Here is a 19,781-nt window from a genome sequence, read left to right on the forward strand (position 1 = left end):
TGCATGTGCATCATTTTCACCCAGTTTATTCTTGCATTTAATTGCCATTTCACTGGAAAATGTAATGTTACTCATTTCGAATATTCATGATTACAGCAAGTCATTAATATGTGTGGTTAGAGTATTGACACAATGTTTCACCATGCTCACCTGCCCTATTGTAAGATTACTGTTTGCTGCATTAGGTGTTTCCATATACTTAATATGTTGTATAAGCTCAAGGTGCTCCAGCAATGCATTTGATGCTTTATCTGCATAACAACTATGTTCCACTAACTTCTGCGAAGCGGCCGTGACAAACAGTCATGGAAACTGGTTTTTATAGTAGCTGGCAAAGCTACACACGAACACTTGGCCATTTTAAAAGATAAAATACACAGCAACACACATTTTCTTGAAATGCAGAAGAAGAAAAATAAAATATATATTTTTATATCCCTAAATGTTAGCTAATATATGTGCTTACATAAAGTAGTTGCTTACTGTTATTTAGCTAACTGTCATAAATCACCCTTACAAATGCTTAAAGCTGTATTAATGCTGCTTTCAAGAAAATCCATACTACTGTCAGAGCAAAAGCATTCCAGAAAAAAGGCTATTAATCATAAATGCAATTCAAAACCTTAGCAAAGATCCATAAAGTAATTGGTTATCATGCATGCTTACAAAGTCTGAAACAGTGAATTACTTCAATAGATAAATGCTGATTTCTTGGGGAGGAAGCAGTAAAAAATAAAATCATTTCAAGCCTGCATAGTGAGCCATCACTTTGACACAGCCACTTGATTGCTGATGCTTTTGGTTTGTATTCCATTACATCTGCAGCTGACTCAGTTCTAGTAATGCAGGTGCCTGTCTAACTATAATCATGCAAGGGGCGTGCTAGTGCAACTTGAATTACAATATAGGCCCACTATACTGAACTTGTTTCAAATCGTTTCTTCTCCCCTCTCGAGGTGTACAGGCCTGTACCCCTGCTGCTTGATGCTGCTGTTCACAGCTTCTTGGCGCAGTCCGGGCAGTAGATGGCTTCACTGTGGGTGACGAAGTGCTTGTTGGCTAGCGAGAGGGAGCACTTCTTGCAGGTGAAGCAGTACTCATGCCAGGATTGTCCCTCGTAATTCACCACATTGGTCCCTTTCCCAAATCCTTGAAAATGAAGAAAGACATTTTTTTATATACATTAGTTAGCTTGCCTAATGCTTTCTCTTTTAAACCCTGTGGATTGTCTTCGTTCGCATTCCGCTTTCCAGTTTCTAAGCTGGCGTCTATCGCTGGGGATAATGACTGCTAAGCTTCTAGTCTTGGAACTGTAATAGGTTTTGTATTAAGCATCCTAAACACATTAAACATAATTCACCTGAAAATTGTAACACACTGGGCTTTCCTGCAAGATAATGAATCCTTGGGATGTGTAACTGTGGCCATGGTCAATTATCTATCTTGTATTGCTAACGGAGTGTCACTCCTTAAATACTGCAGTGCTGTGACGTGGCTTGAGATCACGTAGCCTCTCAGAGGCATGCCCAGGAGATGGATTTTGGTTCAAAAGCTACAGAAGGTTTTGTGACAAGACTGAGGGCTATTTGTAATGGGATTGAAGGGGTCTGGTGTTTCGGACTCTTAGATCGGGTCTGGACCCGAATCACGGAAATGGAACCGGAACACCGAGTGAAGAGCGACTCACCGGTGATGGGGTTGTCGCAGCCGGAGCACTTCTTGGCCACGGTGGTCTTGTAGCAGTCCACGCAGTACAGGTGGTCCTCGTGGGCAGTGAAGCGCTGCCCAGCCAGGGGTTTCTTGCAGGTGTTGCAGACGAAGCACTCAGAGTGCCAGGGCTGGTCCTGGTAGCTGACCCCACCAGAAGTAATGGCCTGTGAGCAACGACAAACATGACCACATGCCGGCTCAGACAACAGGGCCCCCTCCCTCTCAGAACTACATTTAAACCGCATTCATTTCTTACGATAGGTTCTAGTTTAGCAGCTCTGTATCGGTATAAAAATTGCTGCTGTGTAACTTTTTTTCTCTCTCGGGCCGCTGACACATGCAATACACTGCTAGCCGTTGATGAGAACACCCCTGTACCTACACGGTCCAGTTTGAAACGGAGGTGCCCGAACACACACAGATTACCAGCTGAATCTAGCCAGGTTTGTCAGCTGGGAGAGGGGAGAGGGGAGAGCGTTACCTTCTTGCAGTGGACGCAGATCTTGGCAAACTTCTTCTCGTGGCAGGAGGTACAGTAAGTGTCCTCTCCCTTGGTCAGGAAGCTCTGTGATCCGATGGGCAGCTTGCACTGGAAGCAGGTGAAGCACTCCTCGTGCCAGGTGTTGCCCTTGTACGCCACACTCTGAGTTCCTGCACAGACCATGTGTTTTTACATTGGTTAGTTAGTAACGTTTTCTGAACAATCAGGTACAACAGTCGTCCTTTTACTCGTTGCACACACACACACACACACACACACAAAACAACATCTTGAGAAATCAGCAACACAGGCATGCCTAGAGGGGTCAGCACTGGTAACACATAGGATGCACAACAGCAGGAGCCAGCACTTGATATGTGGGTGCTCTTGCAGGCGTGTTACCTGGCAGAACGGGTTTGTAGCAGCCGTGGCAGCGGGCAGAGTCCTCCCGGGAGCTGCACTTGTTGCACAGGATCTTGTCATCCTTGGCGGAGAAGGGCTCGTTGCCCAGGGGCTTGTAGCACTTAGCGCAGCGGAAACAATCCTCGTGCCAGTACCGGTTCTTATGGTGCAGCTCCTGCAGAGACAGAGGAGCAGGGCACGGATTGAGACAGCCGTAACACTGCGTTAATAAACCCTACCATGGATCGCACAATTGATATGGGTTTTTTTTTAATGCTGTTTTGGGGATCAGTTGATTCCACACACAGATGCAAGCAGGGAGAAATTGTGTAAAACTGGGTCCTGTTTTATCATACTCTTAACACCCAAAGCATCGGAAGCGTTACACTTTTAATAAACTTCCATTTAATTATTGAAAAAGGAAACGTATGCCCAGACCCTAACACGAGCCAGTTTGTTGGGATCCTGCCCCCACCTTGGCGTCTGATCCGATGGGGCGCCGGCACTCTGCGCAGGTGTTGGCGCAGAACTTGTCGAAGCAGCGCAGGCAGCAGTGCTTCTCGTCCTTCTTGATGTACTTCTTGCCGTACAGAGAGTCGTGGCAGTAATGGCAGTCGAAGCGGTCCGTCATGGTGTTGATCGTGTAGCTGCGCGGACCTGCGTGAACAATGGAAACGGCCGTACACACTCACTACAGTAGCATTGTGATCATCGCCCTGTTCATTCTCTCGCTCTAGAATGCTTGTGTCAAATAGCTGCTTACTAGTTTCTAGTATTCATACATATTCTACCAGTTACAGACCTACTATACAAGGATTACATTATTACCAATATGTTTCATAATGTCTTTATAGATTTCCTCAACCTTGGTAAAATCTTTACAAAGGTAAACAATAACACCTTAAGTTGGAAGTGCTTGTAACTCCTGAAATGAATAGAAGTAAAACATAATGTTAAAATCCTGGGAATTAAAGTACATGACCTTACAGGGCCTCCCATTTAGTGCATGTTAATAACCGTCCATCCTTAAATACCACGTTTATAGACGTCTTATAAATTTATCTTTGGATTGCAGCGCATTCACAGGTTTCCCCCTTGTCCTGCAGTTGTACATTGCAGTACCAGCATTTCACCAGCGAGAGGCGCCAGAGTTCAACTCAGCTGGACGCTGCCTTGCAGAGTGAAGCTGCTCTGTTTTCAAAAGGGTCCAGTGCAAACCACTCCCAACAGAAGCCTGCACTGATCTTACACAGTAAGCTTAGCAACAATCAAAAGAGGGAGCCGAACCCTTCCAGTGGTACGAGACTCGCACAGAACTTCAACGGCTGCTCTGGATAGCCCAGGGCTGGTGAATCTCTACGGAGCAACATTTCTTAACAGTTGTGCAGTTTATACTACCAGCCAGGCGGATTAAAAGACCAGCACACCCACACTTTACTTTCTTATGTTTATAAATCATGTCCCCGTTTGTCATTAGTGGAGCCTTGGTACTAAAATAATCTGTCTGCGTCTTGCCATGACATTTCTAAAGAAATCTAACAGATGGCACAGTTTCTTTTTTTCTGAAAGCTCTCTGGTAGTGTGCAGGGCAAGGCCTGTAACGCTGTCTAGCGAATGTCACCTTTACACTGTCCACCTCCCCCAACAGGTTTGAATGTGACAGGGGGTGCCCATTAAACCCTCTCTCCAGTCTCTTTATTGCAGTCCTGTGAAATTATAAAATCCTATTGTTTTTCATTGAATCTGTTTAATTAACCTGATGTTGGCGTATAAAATCTCTGATGGAACAACAATTATGATAACATGTTGTTAGCCTGTAGTTCTTCAGCAAATCCCAGCTTGTTCCTTGAAATCGAAGTCAAGCAGACCAGCGTTTCAGCTTGTGTCTTTGTTCAGTGTACATGAGCCGGATGTGTAGCATTTCAAAAGATATTAAAAGAGGTGCCTTTTAAAAAGACGCTACTGAAGCCAGAAAATACCAAGCTGAATTTGAGACAGCAGGCGGCTTCACTGCTCCAAACTGCCTTCTTTCTTCTGTCTGCCTGATGCCAGTGAAATGCAGCCGAACGACATTAGGTCATAGCACAGTAAAACTCTGTGCATAGCTTATAACTGCACACATAATTACCAACAGATGCTGTAACTGCCCACGTAATTACAAACAGATGTCCATAAATCAGAGGGTTTCAGCATTGAGCCATACAGAACAAGTTTCTAATAACACGTTTCCATGGGGGGGGCATCATTGTATTTATAGAAAACATAGATCACCCCTTTCATGCTGCCAACATATCATTATCACCATCATAAATCACAGAGTCCCTTTCAACCAATAAAGAACCTCACCCACGAGCATTCCATGTTCCAAGTTCCAAGCACAAGCAGCCAGCCAGCCTCGCACACTGCAGCCTTTCTCATTGAGCAGTGACACATACAGCAGCATTAACCATCCTTGGCTTGAGTTTCACGTGTTGAAGGTTAAGACCCCTAGTGCCCTGTATTCAAGGTACCGAGTCAGAGACAGAACGAGTGAACTCAGATCACACACAGGCCTTCGTGTTGAAAACCTGACTGTGAATGAAGTGGAATGGCAGACTCCTGGTTTCAATGCATGGCTCGTTGTTCAGGCAGCGTGGACAGGCTCTCACGATACAGCTCTGCACTGGAGCAGAAGCTTCACCCACACCCAGGTCGTGTGCACTTTGTTAGACCCCCAGCTGGGTTCTTCCCATTCTACTGAAAAAGCTTTTGGACGACCTGTTCTCCTCCAGCCCTGAATCCAGGGAATGATTTCAGTGTCAAAATATGAATTCCCGAGTGGATAACGACTACAGCTGTGCAGTAGGGATCACTTGCAAGTCCAGTATTAGTCATCCTAAATCCTAGTGCTGGGGGGGGCAGACAGTGCCAGATTCTGCTGTGAAGTGCCCACCTGCCACCATGTCAACACTGAAGAGCATTAAATGCCACGCAGGCTTTAGAGGGGATCTAGCAGTGCCAGAGACAAATACAGAGAATTGACAACACAGAGCCAAGAAATGCAATTGAGTATAGCATAGAGAGCTCAGGACTGGGGATCTGAGAGCAACCAAATTCAATACAAGAGAACTCCGTACTGGGGATCTGAGAGCCAGCTAATTCAGTACAAGAGAACTCCGTACTGGGGATCTGAGACACAGCAAACCCAATACAATACAGAGAACTCTGAACTGGGGATCTGAGACACAGCAAACCCAATACAATACAGAGAACTCTGAACTGGGGGATCTGAGACACAGCAAACCCAACACAATACAGAGAACTCTGAACTGGGGGATTTGAGACACAGCAAACCCAACACAATACAGAGAACTCTGAACTGAGGGATCTGAGACACAGCAAACCCAACACAATACAGAGAACTCTGAACTGGAGGATCTGAGACACAGCAAACCCAACACAATACAGAGAACTCTGAACTGGGGGATCTGAGACACAGCAAACCCAACACAATACAGAGAACTCTGAACTGGGGGATCTGAGACACAGCAAACCCAACACAATACAGAGAACTCTGAACTGGGGGATCTGAGACACAGCAAACCCAACACAATACAGAGAACTCTGAACTGAGGGATCTGAGACACAGCAAACCCAACACAATACAGAGAACTCTGAACTGGAGGATCTGAGACACAGCAAACCCAACACAATACAGAGAACTCTGAACTGAGGGATCTGAGACACAGCAAACCCAACACAATACAGAGAACTCTGAACTGGGGGATCTGAGACACAGCAAACCCAACACAATACAGAGAACTCTGAACTGGGGATCTGAGACACAGCAAGCCCAACACAATACAGAGAACATTGAACTGGGGGATCTGAGACACAGCAAACCCAACACAATACAGAGAACTCTGAACTGAGGGATCTGAGACACAGCAAACCCAACACAATACAGAGAACTCTGAACTGGGGGATCTGAGACACAGCAAACCCAACACAATACAGAGAACTCTGAACTGAGGGATCTGAGACACAGCAAACCCAACACAATACAGAGAACTCTGAACTGGGGATCTGAGACACAGCAAGCCCAACACAATACAGAGAACATTGAACTGGGGGATCTGAGACACAGCAAACCCAACACAATACAGAGAACTCTGAACTGAGGGATCTGAGACACAGCAAACCCAACACAATACAGAGAACTCTGAACTGGGGGATCTGAGACACAGCAAACCCAATACAATACAGAGAACTCTGAACTGAGGATCTGAGACACAGCAAACCCAACACAATACAGAGAACTCTGAACTGGGGATCCCAGCCTGCAAGTCGAACAGAAAAGTAAATATCAAGCTTAGCGAGCAAGTTTCTGCCTCGACCCTGATCACTGCTACAATTTACAAGGAAAAACATGAATTACAATACAATCCAGAAACTTCACTCAACTTCATGTAAACCACAAGCAAGTACCGAGACTCCGCTTCATGTAAACCACAAGCAGTAACAAATAGTAACCACCGCTTGCTTACCTGAGTGCCTCTGAGTAGCCATTGTGTAACAGAGAGAGACAGAGAGAGAGCGACTGTCCAGCCTTCAGCTGATTAGGATCAGGGCAGTGTGGTGGCTGACCCTTCCAGGGGAGGGATATTAATATACCCTCCCGTCCCCTCCCAGGATGAAACCTCCAAATCCGCCTCTAAACCATTCAGACCATTTTAGGATATCCAGCAAAAGAATAGGAGCCAGGAGAGAAAGGGCAAGAGAGAGAGGGGGGGGAGACCGGGCAAATACCTCTGGTATTACTACAGACAGAAAAGATAGTGTGAAAGAGATGTGTGTGTGTGTGTGTGTGTGTTTATAAGTGTCCGGTGGCTGCCTCTAAGCAAGCGGAGAGTGTATTTCTCATTCACTCTTTGCAGTGTCTGGTCTATCACATAAAGAGTGCAGGATCTCCTCTTTCAGTGAGATTGCTGTACAAGGGTAGCTGTTGCCAAAAGGCTCCAGTGGGGAGGTGATTATAACGTGTGTGTGTTGCCTGTTAGCGTGTGCATCCCTGTGAGTGCATGTACACGTAAGATATCCATCAGGAGGACATCAGTGTTTTACTGTATTGAAGAACAGGCTTTACTGAGGACAACAGAACCCTTTTCATTTGTACTGCTGTGGAGAACCATGAGAATGCAGTTTGAAATTTAGCCTTGCTGGTGTGTGTGTGTGTGTGTGTGCGTGCGCGTCGTGTGGGCCTGTTTGATGCACACTCCAAGACCTGAGAGAAATCCCTGTTCTTATGGAGTCCTCCGCTATTTGGGTGTTCATATGGGGGAAAAAAACAATATGTGAACTGTTCTGATACTCAGACTGAGAGCTTGGGGTTCTCTTAACAACAGACATACCTGGGAGAATGTGTGTGTGTGTGTGTGTGTGTGTGTGCATGCATGTCAGTGAGTCTGAGTGGGATGGAATGACTCGTACAGGAAACTATGTGATTGTGAGTCTAGCCAAGTTTATACAGCCAAAAATCCAACATGAGTTCAAATATATTAAACACAGCATTTATCAATCTGACGTTTCCCCAAACTTGACCCACACCGTATAAAAACTTTCACTAGAAGGAATGCTGCAGACAACGGATTCAATAAAAATTCACAAAAAGAGTAAATTCAGTCCGGCACATTGGAGCCAGCAAACTCAACTCTGCATCGAGGCACACTGAAGCCAGCAAACTCAACTCTGTATTGAGAGGCACATTGGAGCCAGCAATGCAAATTCAATTGTAAAAATGTAAAAAGGGGCTTGAGGGGATTTCGGCGAAGCCCATTTGCAGAAATAAGAAAACTAATCTAAACAAATGGGGAGTGAGTTTGTGGTCAGTCTAAATTCTGCTTTCGTTGGAAATGCTATTAGAAGGCTCCGTTTGTGCCAGATTGTATTAACCAGACCTCTGGTTTACAGTAATATGTTTTGGTAACGAATGCTGCTTCCTCCCTGGAGATCTAGTTATCAATAATGTATTGCGTCTGCTGGACCCAATTAGCCAGGATACAATCCCTCTCCCTCTCCCCTCTCAGTAATGCTCTGTCCTCACTGATAGCAGCTGAGCTGCTGACTAATTCTTTTCCCTTTCAATCCATGCTCTGGACGACGAGGAAGCCAGCAGCATTGTGATCATCGCCCTCCTCTCTCTCCGGAATACTTAAGTCAAATAATTGTTCGCTAGTTTCTTTTAGTATTCATGCATACCCTACCACTGACAGCTTCATAGTTCTGGACAAGCATTCTATTCACTAATTATTTGCAATGTCATTCCAGAACTTAAAATAAAATCTTAACACAGGAAGGTAAACAATAACACCTTAAGTGGGAAGTGCTTACAAACTGAGTGAGTACTGGAAGAACAAAGAGCTGGCGAGCCCTGTGGAACCCAGGGAGGGGAGGGAGAGGTGGGGGAGTGGGGTGGACAAATACAAAGAGAGAATCGGATACATAGAGAGAGAGTAATGAAAAAAGAAGAGAGAGAACTACTACAAGGAACTTGGGAACCTTTCCACTGTATGTCTCTCTCAAGTCTTCTGGATCCTGCATCCATCCTAAATCGGTGCTCAATTCTGACCCCGGGATCCAATCCAGTCCAGTCCAGGTTTTTACTCCAAGCAGGTTCTAAAACAATGAACTAGTTCAGGACCGGCTTGGAATAAAGACCAGGACCGGAATGGATCTCGCGGTCCAGAACTGAGATCCACTGATCTAAACGTATGTCATCGACGTTTACAAAGTTTCTTCTAGGAACGTCAGGAGCTGCAGCGGTATGATCTGTTCCTGGGAAGGCCATCGTTTAGTTGGGATCTGTGTATTTTTCAGAAGGGAGAGCTGCTGTTTTGCAGCTGTTTTTTTCACTCTGTTTCTGCCACTCCGTGTGCATACCTTGGCTGCTGTCCTGCCCTTTGCTGCGCTGTGCATTGCTTAAATGGGTCTGGATGGAAAGGTCTGGTCTAGACCACAGGACAATGTTGCATTGTCTTCCAATTAACTAGAATTACATCCCGATGGATGCCAGTTCTGTTCTGGAGAGCACTGAAATCATAAACCACTCTCTCGCTCTCGCTCTCTGGATGTGGAGCGTTTTGCTTTAATTGTGTGAATAAAAATCCCCTCGGCGGAACAGGAATGTGTTTTTGAGAATTAGCCAGAGGAATCTGGCTAGAAAGAAACAGCTGTAGTTACCAACAAGGAGCAGTTGATTTTATTCATTAGTTTTCTTGCAAATTATGCTGCTCAAATTGTTACAATACAGTTTGCTTTTATATAGTGTTCTTCATGCAGAGCACCCCAGGGCGCTTTACAGTAAAAAAGATTCAACTGTGCCAGCATTTCTATAGACTGGGGCAGAGTTCCAGAGGCACGGGGCAGAACAACTAAAAGCCCCTCCTGATTCGAAGTGACTTCTTGGAACCCCCAATTGTTCAGCATTTACTGATTACACGCTGAGACTAGGAGCACAGGTACCAACAGCTCCTGCAAACACTAAGGACCAAGGCCATGTAGGGCATTAGAAATAGTGAGCAGAATTTTAAACTCAGTCCTGAATTTAACAGGAAGCCAGTGCAGTGACTGAAGAATGGGAGTGACATGTTGTGAACGGCTGGTATACGTCAGCAATTAAAGGAGATGTTTATTTACTGAAAGGAACACTGCTCAGCACACTGGAAGGTATTTTACGTGTTATCGTTCCAATCAGGTGGTACAGCCTGTGGTATGAGAGCACATAGTTGAGATAGCTTCCTGTCTCCAGAGCACTCTGCACACTGTGGAGGCATCCTTGCAAACAGCAGTCTGTGCTCCGACCAGGGGCTACAGAAATAGCCAGTAATCCTGCAAGCCAGCCCACCCACCAGAGACAGAAGCACTGCAAACGGGGATCGACAGACGAGCTGCACAGCTGAAAAGGGTCACTTCAAAACAAAATCAGGGAAAATAATCTGATTTACTGTCGGTAATCTGAATCTGCATCTCACTAAAGTTTTAAATTACAGGAAAACATCAGTATTGAGAACTTACCTTATTACAAAGCAGCCCTGCGTCTCACAACATGATCTGCATAATTAGAGCACGCTGTTATACATATTGTATCATTACAGTGTGCTGTTATACATATTGTATCATTACAGTGTGCTGTTATACATATTGTATCATTAGAACGTGCTGTTATGTCTCAAACGGACAGGCAGGAGCTCTGAGACTCAGACAGCTGTTGAAATGTAAGAAACGGCACTGTCGCAGTTAGATTACTCTAGCACTTTCTCAATTGTTTCATACTGTTTAATTCCTGCCCTTGGGTCTCTTGTGGAATTTGCTTCTAGAGTTTCGGGTTGCCTCACCCCTCCCTCCCTCGCCTGCCGTCCTGCCAGAGCTTCATCGACAGCAGCACAGGGGCGCAATACAAACAATGAGAAGCCCAAATGGAAACGCAAACTGACCTGATCCTCTTTACGTGATGAAACTGTGAACCCTCTCTGCAGGATATGCAGCCTGGAGACTGGCCGAAACGCCCAGGATATGTTGTCTTGCTGAAATGAGAGATCACTTCAGACTCACGTTTAACACACATTCAGCAGGTCTTGTTTTTTATTATTCTTTAATCCTGCAAGGATACAAGCTTTTTTTTATGGACCCTTTTTTAGTTTAGTTCAGCATTTCATTTGTAACAGATCTATTCATTGAAATATGTAGACACCTCAGTATAATATAACACTATAGAGCAGCTCACTGCTGTATGCTATAATACTCTCCGCATTAGAGTCTCTCTCCCCCAAAAAGTCATTTGCATTTTTTTTTTCTTCTTAAAAGTAATGGTTTGGTTCCAGGAAGTGGTGCATTGTCTGACAAAGAACCCCAGTTTTCTACAAATGACATTTCAAGATGTTAACAGCAATAGAATGTTTTTGGAGTGTCCCCTCTGAACCTGGCCCCCCACTGAGGGAAGGGGGTTTGATGGAGTTTTTATAATGGAAGTTTTATTTTGGCTAAGGCAAATGTCTTGAAGAAAAAAGAAATAATAATAATAATAATAATAATAATAATAATAATAATAATAATAGAAAACGGAAACTAACCCCCGTTGCTGTGTGGGGCTGGCTTGAACTTGGGGTTCTGTATATGTAAGGTTACACCTCTAAAGTTGTCCACAAACCCAACTCCAATGACTGGGATTGTGCAACAAAAAGAAATGCAAAGTTCAGAGAAACGTTCCCTGCCCTGCGCTCCAGTGTTGGTGTGGTGAAGCCCCATTCCCCTGACATGGAAAGAGGCCTGCACTGTATTCAAACACCAAAGGAGACCAGTTCATCTGTAGAGTGTGCGTGAGGGATGACATCACGGTAAAGGCAGCGATTGAGAAGATTCGTCAAGATCCGCAAGAACAGACCTGCTGCTCCCAAGCTCTTAACTAACAAACAGACAGCATCTAAAATAAACCCATTCACAGATCTGTAACGGGCAAAGGAAGCATTACCGCTCCCCTGAAGAATGCTGTGGATAGGGAACGGGCCACAGCGACTCCAGCAGCTGGTGTTAAACCAACACCATGAACGGTTTCTATTTCTGAAACATATTCTTTAGTGTTTCCTCTCCTCCTTTAAGGAAGCCCCCCCCCACCCCCCCCCAACCCAACCCAACCCAACCCAACCCAACCCAACCCAACGGACAGTCAAACCAAACATTTATCTTGTCTCTTTTTAGCATCCCCCCCCCCCCAGCTCTCCCCCGGCTGCTGGCTCACTTCACTGTTGCCGGGCGACTGTTGTTCTCTTTGACTTTTTTACTATCTGTGTAAGAGGGCTATAAAAACATCGACTGACTCACTGACTCAACAGAACACAACAGGCCACGGTCACCACGGCAACCCTGAAACACAGCACTGTGCCAGAGGGGTGACTGGGGGATAGCTGGCCTTAGCGCTGCCTGCAGTCTGAGACACTAGAGCAGGCGGGACAGCTGTTAATCGGTACCAAGCGACCGGGGGCTTTATCAGCTTACTGAAGAGTTATTTGTATCCCTCACTGCGACTGCTGTATGATAAGATATTGGTTTTTAAAAGGGACACAACGGGTTATTAATATTGCCATCAACAGGGACATAAATATGTTTATATGAGGAGGTCCATGCAGCAAAAACGGCTTTTTGAGGAAATTGCCAGTGTTGCCTTTTCTACACAGCGTGGCTGACTTGGACAAACCCTGAAGAACGTTGTCACACTATTACATGAGTTTTCAAATATGAGCATTCAAATGCAGAGGTCGGCTTTCCCAGATTGCGGTTCAAAAGAAAGGGCCCTTGTTATGTGCCAGGACGGATCAGAGGATTGAGGCTTCTTCCCATTACCGCCTTGAGTCTCGTTTCTATCTGCCAAGCAGCCTACTTGGCACAATGTTCAGTAAGTGACCGAGGCACCGGGAATCACCTTTCATTCAGCCAGCGTCCACAACGGGTCACATTATTGCTCCTGAATCTCGGGGGTCTTACTGCTCTTATACGTCAGTGCAGCACAGGTATTGCAGGTATCCCATGTAGGCTACTGAAGGTTAAAACAGAGGATTTATATTTTCAGGCTGTTGGGATAGGTCTAATGAAAGCAGCGTGATTTGATTAACAGCACCTGACTGTGTTATCGTTGTTTAGCTTATCGTGGTTTAACAACACCTCGTCTCATTGCTTTGGCCCTGGTGCACACTCATGCTCCTAGTGTGGTCCCTCGCAACAGCCCAAGAGAACGGACATGGGATTTGAGATTAGCTTGTCAAATACCATGTATCTGAACAAGTGAAAAAACAAAACCACAAAAGGTCGAAATTTGATCCCAGGGTTCCGGTGACTTAGCTCTTGTAGTATTTTAATTTGCTAAACACTCCTATAATAAGCTTTCTGCCTCACAACTGCACGCAATCCTGGACCTTAATCTTGGCAAACTGTGCACATTGTTTCAGAGAACAAAGAAGATCAGAAAACATGGAGCCAAAACCAGCAGAATAATTTCCCTTTTGTGTGTGTGCGTCCTTGATTGATGGGGAGGTTTGTTTTCAAACTTGTATTCTAGAGATTGCACTGTGATATCATGCTTACCAACCACTCAGAAGTCACACCTCAGCTGAGTGCCAAGCAGTCATACAAACGTGAGAAATCTGAGCCGGCTCTTTCCCACGATAGTTCAAGTTGACGATCGTTTTGGTCAACATCTTCGTCTGTGTTATACAGCCACCGAACGTCACTCCTTTACAATGATTTTTAAATTGTATTTGTTTGTTTTTTTATGTCATCAGGCTCCTAGTTCAACCTTATAAAAGTGTAATAAAGCACAGTGAAAACATGCCAAAACACAGGGAAGCATTGTAAGGGACAGCGAGGAATGGTGAAGCATATTAATCGACATGGAAAACCAGGGTAAACTATTCTAAAAGCATGGTAAAACTTCAAAGAATCTGTGGCAAGCTTTTAGAAGGGCGTTCCATTGATACAGTATATCCACGGAGCAGCAGAGCCAGCCTCGCTTCCAAACAGACCTGCTAAAATGTCATTAGATTTTCTTTGAAACAATATTCTGGCCGGCCTGGATTTCCAATCCCTGGATGAAACCTGCACACATTCCCGCAGTAGACCCCATCTGCAGGAAGGCGCAGGCGGAGCAGTGGTGTTCCCCTTGGGAAGCCTGCTCTAGGCTAGTGCCCACACCTCTCATGCCAATCTCGCCTCTATAAACCTCCAAGAAGGGGCCGGATTACTTTGGGTCTCAATTAGGGTGTTAATGGTCTAGCATTTAAATGTTATTCATCTTGCTTAAACAAAGGTTTCATTTCAGTTCAGATCTGCTGTCCATTTTAAACAAGAGCCCCACTGTCATCTACTGATCAGCTACTTCAGAACAAGAAGTCTACAGCACACATGTCTGCGGCAGCAACGCAGATTCTGAACTCCTGTAGAAGCAATTTGTCATCCACTATATCAGTAACTGCATTCAGATCCACTCGCTGTCACCATTGTGAATAGTATATATATATTTGTGCAGTGTTTGTACAGCAGCATGGTTGCAGTACAGAGGGATGTATGTTGTCTCACACAGTTTTGCAGTAATGTAACTGTTCAGGTATTATTGCTGGGTTTGCTCAGCAGGAATGACATCATGTACTTGGCTAGCCTCACAATAGGAAACAGAGGCAATAAAACGGTCCTGTGGGTTTGGGTGGGACAGGAACAAGCAGATTGACCTGCACTCACAGATTCCATTACCGACACACACACACACACCCCTGGACTCAAACACACACAGTGCTCTTAGTACAAGTGAAAAGAAAGTCGTCTCAGTTATTCTGTAGATCAGCCTAAAACACTCTAGCACCGACTCCGCCAAAACCATCAATGTGCTGATTGCGATCACATGTTTTCAATCAATCAATCAAGAAGATGCTCCCGACACACACACACACACACCAGCGATGCAAACCTGGTAAGATTCTTTACACATCCATAAACACGCTAACAAACCCTAACTTTATCATTATTGACAGTTATTAACAGGAAACCAATAAACCCCAACCCAAACCTTAACCTGAAAACTGTTTTAATGAGATTTATATCGCTCTAAATCAAGCGATCGGCGTAAATAGCGTTTTCGGGAGAGATAAAAGAAAAGAAACGAAAACGGGTCAAATATTTTAACTAAAAAAGGGAGTCTCCAGCTAAAATAAAGAGCGAGACCTGGCGGGTTTGCAAAAAGCTAATTATAGTTCTGGTATGTGTCTGTGCAAGGATGCAGCGCCTTCACCAGTGAGAATCGGCACGTTTCACTAGAGATGGCTTTCGCTGTCTACTGCTTTCATTCAGACAAGAACCAATAAATAGATTGAAATGCAGCCGCGGAACAAATTAACTTTTAAGAGCACCAAAATCGAAAAGTATTGTTTCTAAAAAGTTTTCTAACAACTCTTATGTAAAAGTTATAATTCCACCCCCTAAATAAATAAATAGAATGTATATATTGTATTGACACAATCTGACAGCTTATACGCATAGCCTACGGTACAGAATGCAACAGGTACTACAGGCAGTTTTTCAAGTGAATATGTTCGGATATCCTTAGCTGGTCTATCAGGGTATGCTGCAAAAAAAGACTTTACTTAAAAAAAATAATAATACATACATAAAATGCAAATTGCATAAACATAAAACAATATCTACAGGAGGTCATCTCTTCATCAATGCTATTTAATTGTGAACCGCTCACTTACCGACACCGTGCGCTGTTGCAATCCTGCCACCCTCTAGCCTCCGAGGGGATCTGAAAAGGGGAAGTCGCGACTGCCTGCTTTCTTCCCTGGTTTAATCATTTAAACGAAAAAAAAACCCTCGAGTGGTTGCCACCGGAGACGGGATTTGATCCAAACCCCACTAAATGCATATGAACGATGATCTCAACATCACGAAGTTACGAGCGCTCGCTGCCATTGGCCAGCCTCATAGGCGCTACCAGAAGGAGCGCGTCTCCAGATCCAGTACAAGCGCAAAGCAAACATCTCAACACACCCTGATCGAAAGGGTTCACTTCACCGCTGCTGCAGTATCACTGGGGGCGGCTAAGCACGTAGGGTACACAAGGAACTGAGCGCTTCTTCAAACGGGTTATTCTTCAGGAAACTGACCATTTGGGTGATCAGATCCAAAAGTAAATTGCAAAAAAAAAAAAATAAGTTGGCATTTTTTGTGGGATACAGATGTTCCGTTTAACTTCAAGGGTTCAAACAAGGAGATAAACCCGACTTCAGCGCAGACAACCGAACAGACTGTAGGAGGAGATATCAGGTGTATAGTTTCTCTCTTAAATGAACAAGGAAAAATACAAAATACAATACATACTCCTTAAAAAAAGTTGTTTATGATTTTTCCAAAAACATTTATTTAAGTGTTTGTGGAAAAATCATAAAAACTTTTATTATTATTATTATTATTATTATTATTTTATTTAGCAGACGCCTTTATCCAAGGCGACTTACAGAGACTAGGGTGTGTGAACTATGCATCAGCTGCACAGACACTTACAACAACGTCTCACCCGAAAGACGGAGCACAAGGAGGTTAAGTGACTTGCTCAGGGTCACACAATGAGTCAGTGGCTGAGGTGGGATTTGAACCGGGGACCTCCTGGTTATAAGCCCTTTTCTTTAACCACTGGACCACACAGCCTCCTAAGGAGTGTTTTTTCAGGTAATAAAATGTAGTTGTGTTATCGCCAATCTCCCCCTTTGAAAATAAAGGAAGGAATCAGCTGGATTCAAAGAGTCAAATACAAAGAGTCTTTTAATAAACTAGTCCTGACACATTTACAACCCTGCCAGCTTTACTGTAGCGCTGCTAAAGCAAGTTTATCTTACCAGACTGCTTCAATACTAACTGTGTGTCTCAGTGAGGCTGCAGCTTCACTCTCTGTTGGCAGCGCCATGTAAACACTCTGAAGTGCCTGGGCTCTGACTTCATAATAAATAGGATGACAATAACTGCAAAGCCATTGAAGGGTTTAACTCTTCAAGTGGTTAGTGGTCTGCACTGAAGAGTCTTCTTCCTCACTGTGCAGCTCATGCGTTACAAGCTGTAGCGGGAGGCTGGGTTTGTGTTGCATTAGCATTAGCACACATTGCTGTAGACTTAAATATATGCTGTAGAACCAAAAAGGTCATTTTAGGGTGGACTGAGGTCAACCGTCCGTGTAATTCAAATTCAGATGTATTTATTTAACTAGGATAGAACTCTTGAGATCTCATTTTCATGGGGGTCCTGGCAAGAGAAGGCAACAAGAAACAACTTTATATAAAAAACAATTTAAAAAGCAGTCAAACAACTTAAAAATATAACAAAAACTAAAACAATTCAATGTATTTACAGCACTCTCAGCCCTGGTCAGACTGAAAATAGATGCTGAGGAGCGATTGAAAAAGGTGTTGTGAAGAGGCTGTTTTCAAGATGCTTGATATACAAAGACACGCTGGCTCGTATTAGATCTCAATTTGGGCATTTTAAAAGTAGGCACATGACATGATCTTTGTGCACAGGTATAGTTATGCGTCTCTAACAGAGATGTAAGGTAACTGGAAGCATCTCCAGCGTACACCTTATTAAACTAAACACACAGGCTAACAGCCTTAATCTCGTTTGGCTTCTGGGATCTGTGTAATGCTCTGCTGAAGGCTGCAGGCAGCAGCAGTGTGCAACACTGACCCAGGGAGTCCATTCAGTCTCTCTACACAGCAGCACATCTGAATACCGCCACTGTTCAGATCAGCTGGCTCTTCCAGTCTTGGTCTTTGTTCCAACCCTGGAGTGCACTGGCCCTCCAGGGCCGTGATTGGACACGCCTGGTTTAGATTGTTATGGGCAGCAGTGTGGAGTAGTGGTTAGGGCTCTGGACTCTTGACCGGAGGGTTGTGGGTTCAATCCCTGGTAGGGGACACTGCTGTTGTACCCTTGAGCAAGGTACTTTACCTAGATTGCTCCAGTAAAAACCCAACTGTATAAATGGGTAACTGTATGTAAAAATAATGTGATATCTTGTAACAATTGTAAGTCGCCCTGGATAAGGGCGTCTGCTAAGAAATAGATAATAATAATAATAATAATTGTTAAAATAAGGCTCCTGCTTAGTGTACCAACAATATGTGACAATCCTCTGAAGGACCCTAGTTTAATGATTAAAAACCATGGCAGTATTTCCATCAGTCAAACAGGCACCCTTCTCTGGGTTCATACCACTTTCACCTGTACAGGGGGCTCCTCCAGCCACGTTCCCGTGTTCCAGAATCACCTGTGAGTTCAGCTGCACAAGAAGGAGGTGCTTCTCCAAGGCAGAGCCTTTCCACAGCAAACACTGATAATGGAGCTTTGCGCAGGTATTGTGTGTCACTGGCAGCAGAGTCAACAGTTCATCGAAACTCCAGCGAAACCAGCTAGCTGCTCACCCTATCGATGACCTGAAGATACAGATGTAGGGTGCATCTACAATGAGTAACACAACATGCATCTGGGAGGAAAGAGGGCTGGATGGGGAACGAAAGAATCAGTTCAGGGGGAGGTTACATCTACAAATAATAACAGTATTCTTGTATTTAATGCATCACAAAAGCAAAAAACAAAACATAATAATAATAAAAGGATTGCTCGGTGTCATCTGAAGTTACCAAATAAAACTAGTTTCAGGCATCAAACCCCTTCAAGCTGTCTCTGTGTTGAGAGAAGGAACCGGCTAACTTCCAGCACGCCTTTATAAATAAACCAAATAAAAAAAGTGACTTCAAGGCCCACTGCGGTGAATCACATCAGCGATGCACATGCTTCAGTGCTCAGGCTTTGGGCCATGTTATTACTAACAGACTGGAACAGTTAGAAAGCAAGACTTTAAAAGAAGGCTCTGCTAAAGGATTTTTTTGGGGAAACTCATTTTTGTGGCAATCCCAGATTATTAGGGATAGGGAATAAAAGCACGGAGACTAGACTGTTGCACAGAATCAGAAAGAAACGAGAAGAGAATCGCCTAGAAAGAGTGGACTTGGCCCTCCCACTATCCAGAGTGCACGGAATTATTTTTTTCAATCTTACTCAGGGCAAAGTAATTTCACTTGGACTGCAACCAGGAGTTTTAAAATGCCAGCGTTTGAGAGATGATCCCAAGGTTAGGACAGGGGACACGTCAACAGGATTCAGTATAAACTCATGAGTTTCATTAACTGTGTAAAACAGACAAAGGCCCCTTTCACTGAGCCAGAAAAAAAAACTGGATGCCTGTAAATTCTACAAGATCGCTTCATCTAATCCTTTCTTTTACTCCTTTTTCCTCCCACTGTATCCCAAAACCAGAAAAGAAATATCTTGCAATACAACTTGATTAGTTCATTCTGAAGGCTGATGTTACTTAAACTGTTTCAGACGGCTGTTAGGAGCTCCTTAACACATGGCCTGGAAGAGTTGTCACGACTGTGATGCTGCTATGAGACCGCACTTCTGTATTGAACAGGAGAGCTGTTGCTATTACACAGTACACACTGGTTTCCTACCAGGGCTACAGCTGCAGGAACCTTTGCAAGTTCACTGGTGCAAAGGCGAGTCCTGTACATATGAGAGGTGGCTGTCAGTTCCCTCTTCAGATTGAACTCTGTGCCCT

At 44.3% G+C, this 19,781-nt stretch overlaps 1 protein-coding gene across 4 annotated transcripts; it reads right to left on the reverse strand.

The window, feature by feature from the left end:
- Positions 1 to 10: 10 nt before the first annotated feature.
- On the reverse strand, positions 11 to 16,117 carry LOC117430592 (four and a half LIM domains protein 1-like). 4 transcript variants are annotated; one of them, XM_058989434.1, is made up of 8 exons: positions 15,865 to 16,117; positions 11,065 to 11,154; positions 10,646 to 10,681; positions 3,069 to 3,250; positions 2,594 to 2,768; positions 2,192 to 2,361; positions 1,688 to 1,874; positions 11 to 1,149 (listed from the first exon to the last, which is right to left on the reverse strand). In XM_058989434.1, exons 4-8 carry the CDS (start codon positions 3,222 to 3,224, stop codon positions 995 to 997), a joined length of 843 nt encoding a protein of 280 aa, XP_058845417.1. In that variant the 5' UTR covers positions 3,225 to 3,250; positions 10,646 to 10,681; positions 11,065 to 11,154; positions 15,865 to 16,117; the 3' UTR covers positions 11 to 994. The 4 variants fall into 4 exon arrangements, with proteins under 4 accessions (XP_058845417.1, XP_058845416.1, XP_034759705.1 ...); XM_058989433.1 differs by lacking the exon at positions 10,646 to 10,681; XM_034903814.2 differs by lacking the exons at positions 10,646 to 10,681; positions 11,065 to 11,154.
- Positions 16,118 to 19,781: the final 3,664 nt, after the last annotated feature.

Source organism: Acipenser ruthenus, chromosome 16, assembly GCF_902713425.1.
Source record: "Acipenser ruthenus chromosome 16, fAciRut3.2 maternal haplotype, whole genome shotgun sequence".
Classification (NCBI taxonomy): Eukaryota; Metazoa; Chordata; class Actinopteri; order Acipenseriformes; family Acipenseridae; genus Acipenser; species Acipenser ruthenus.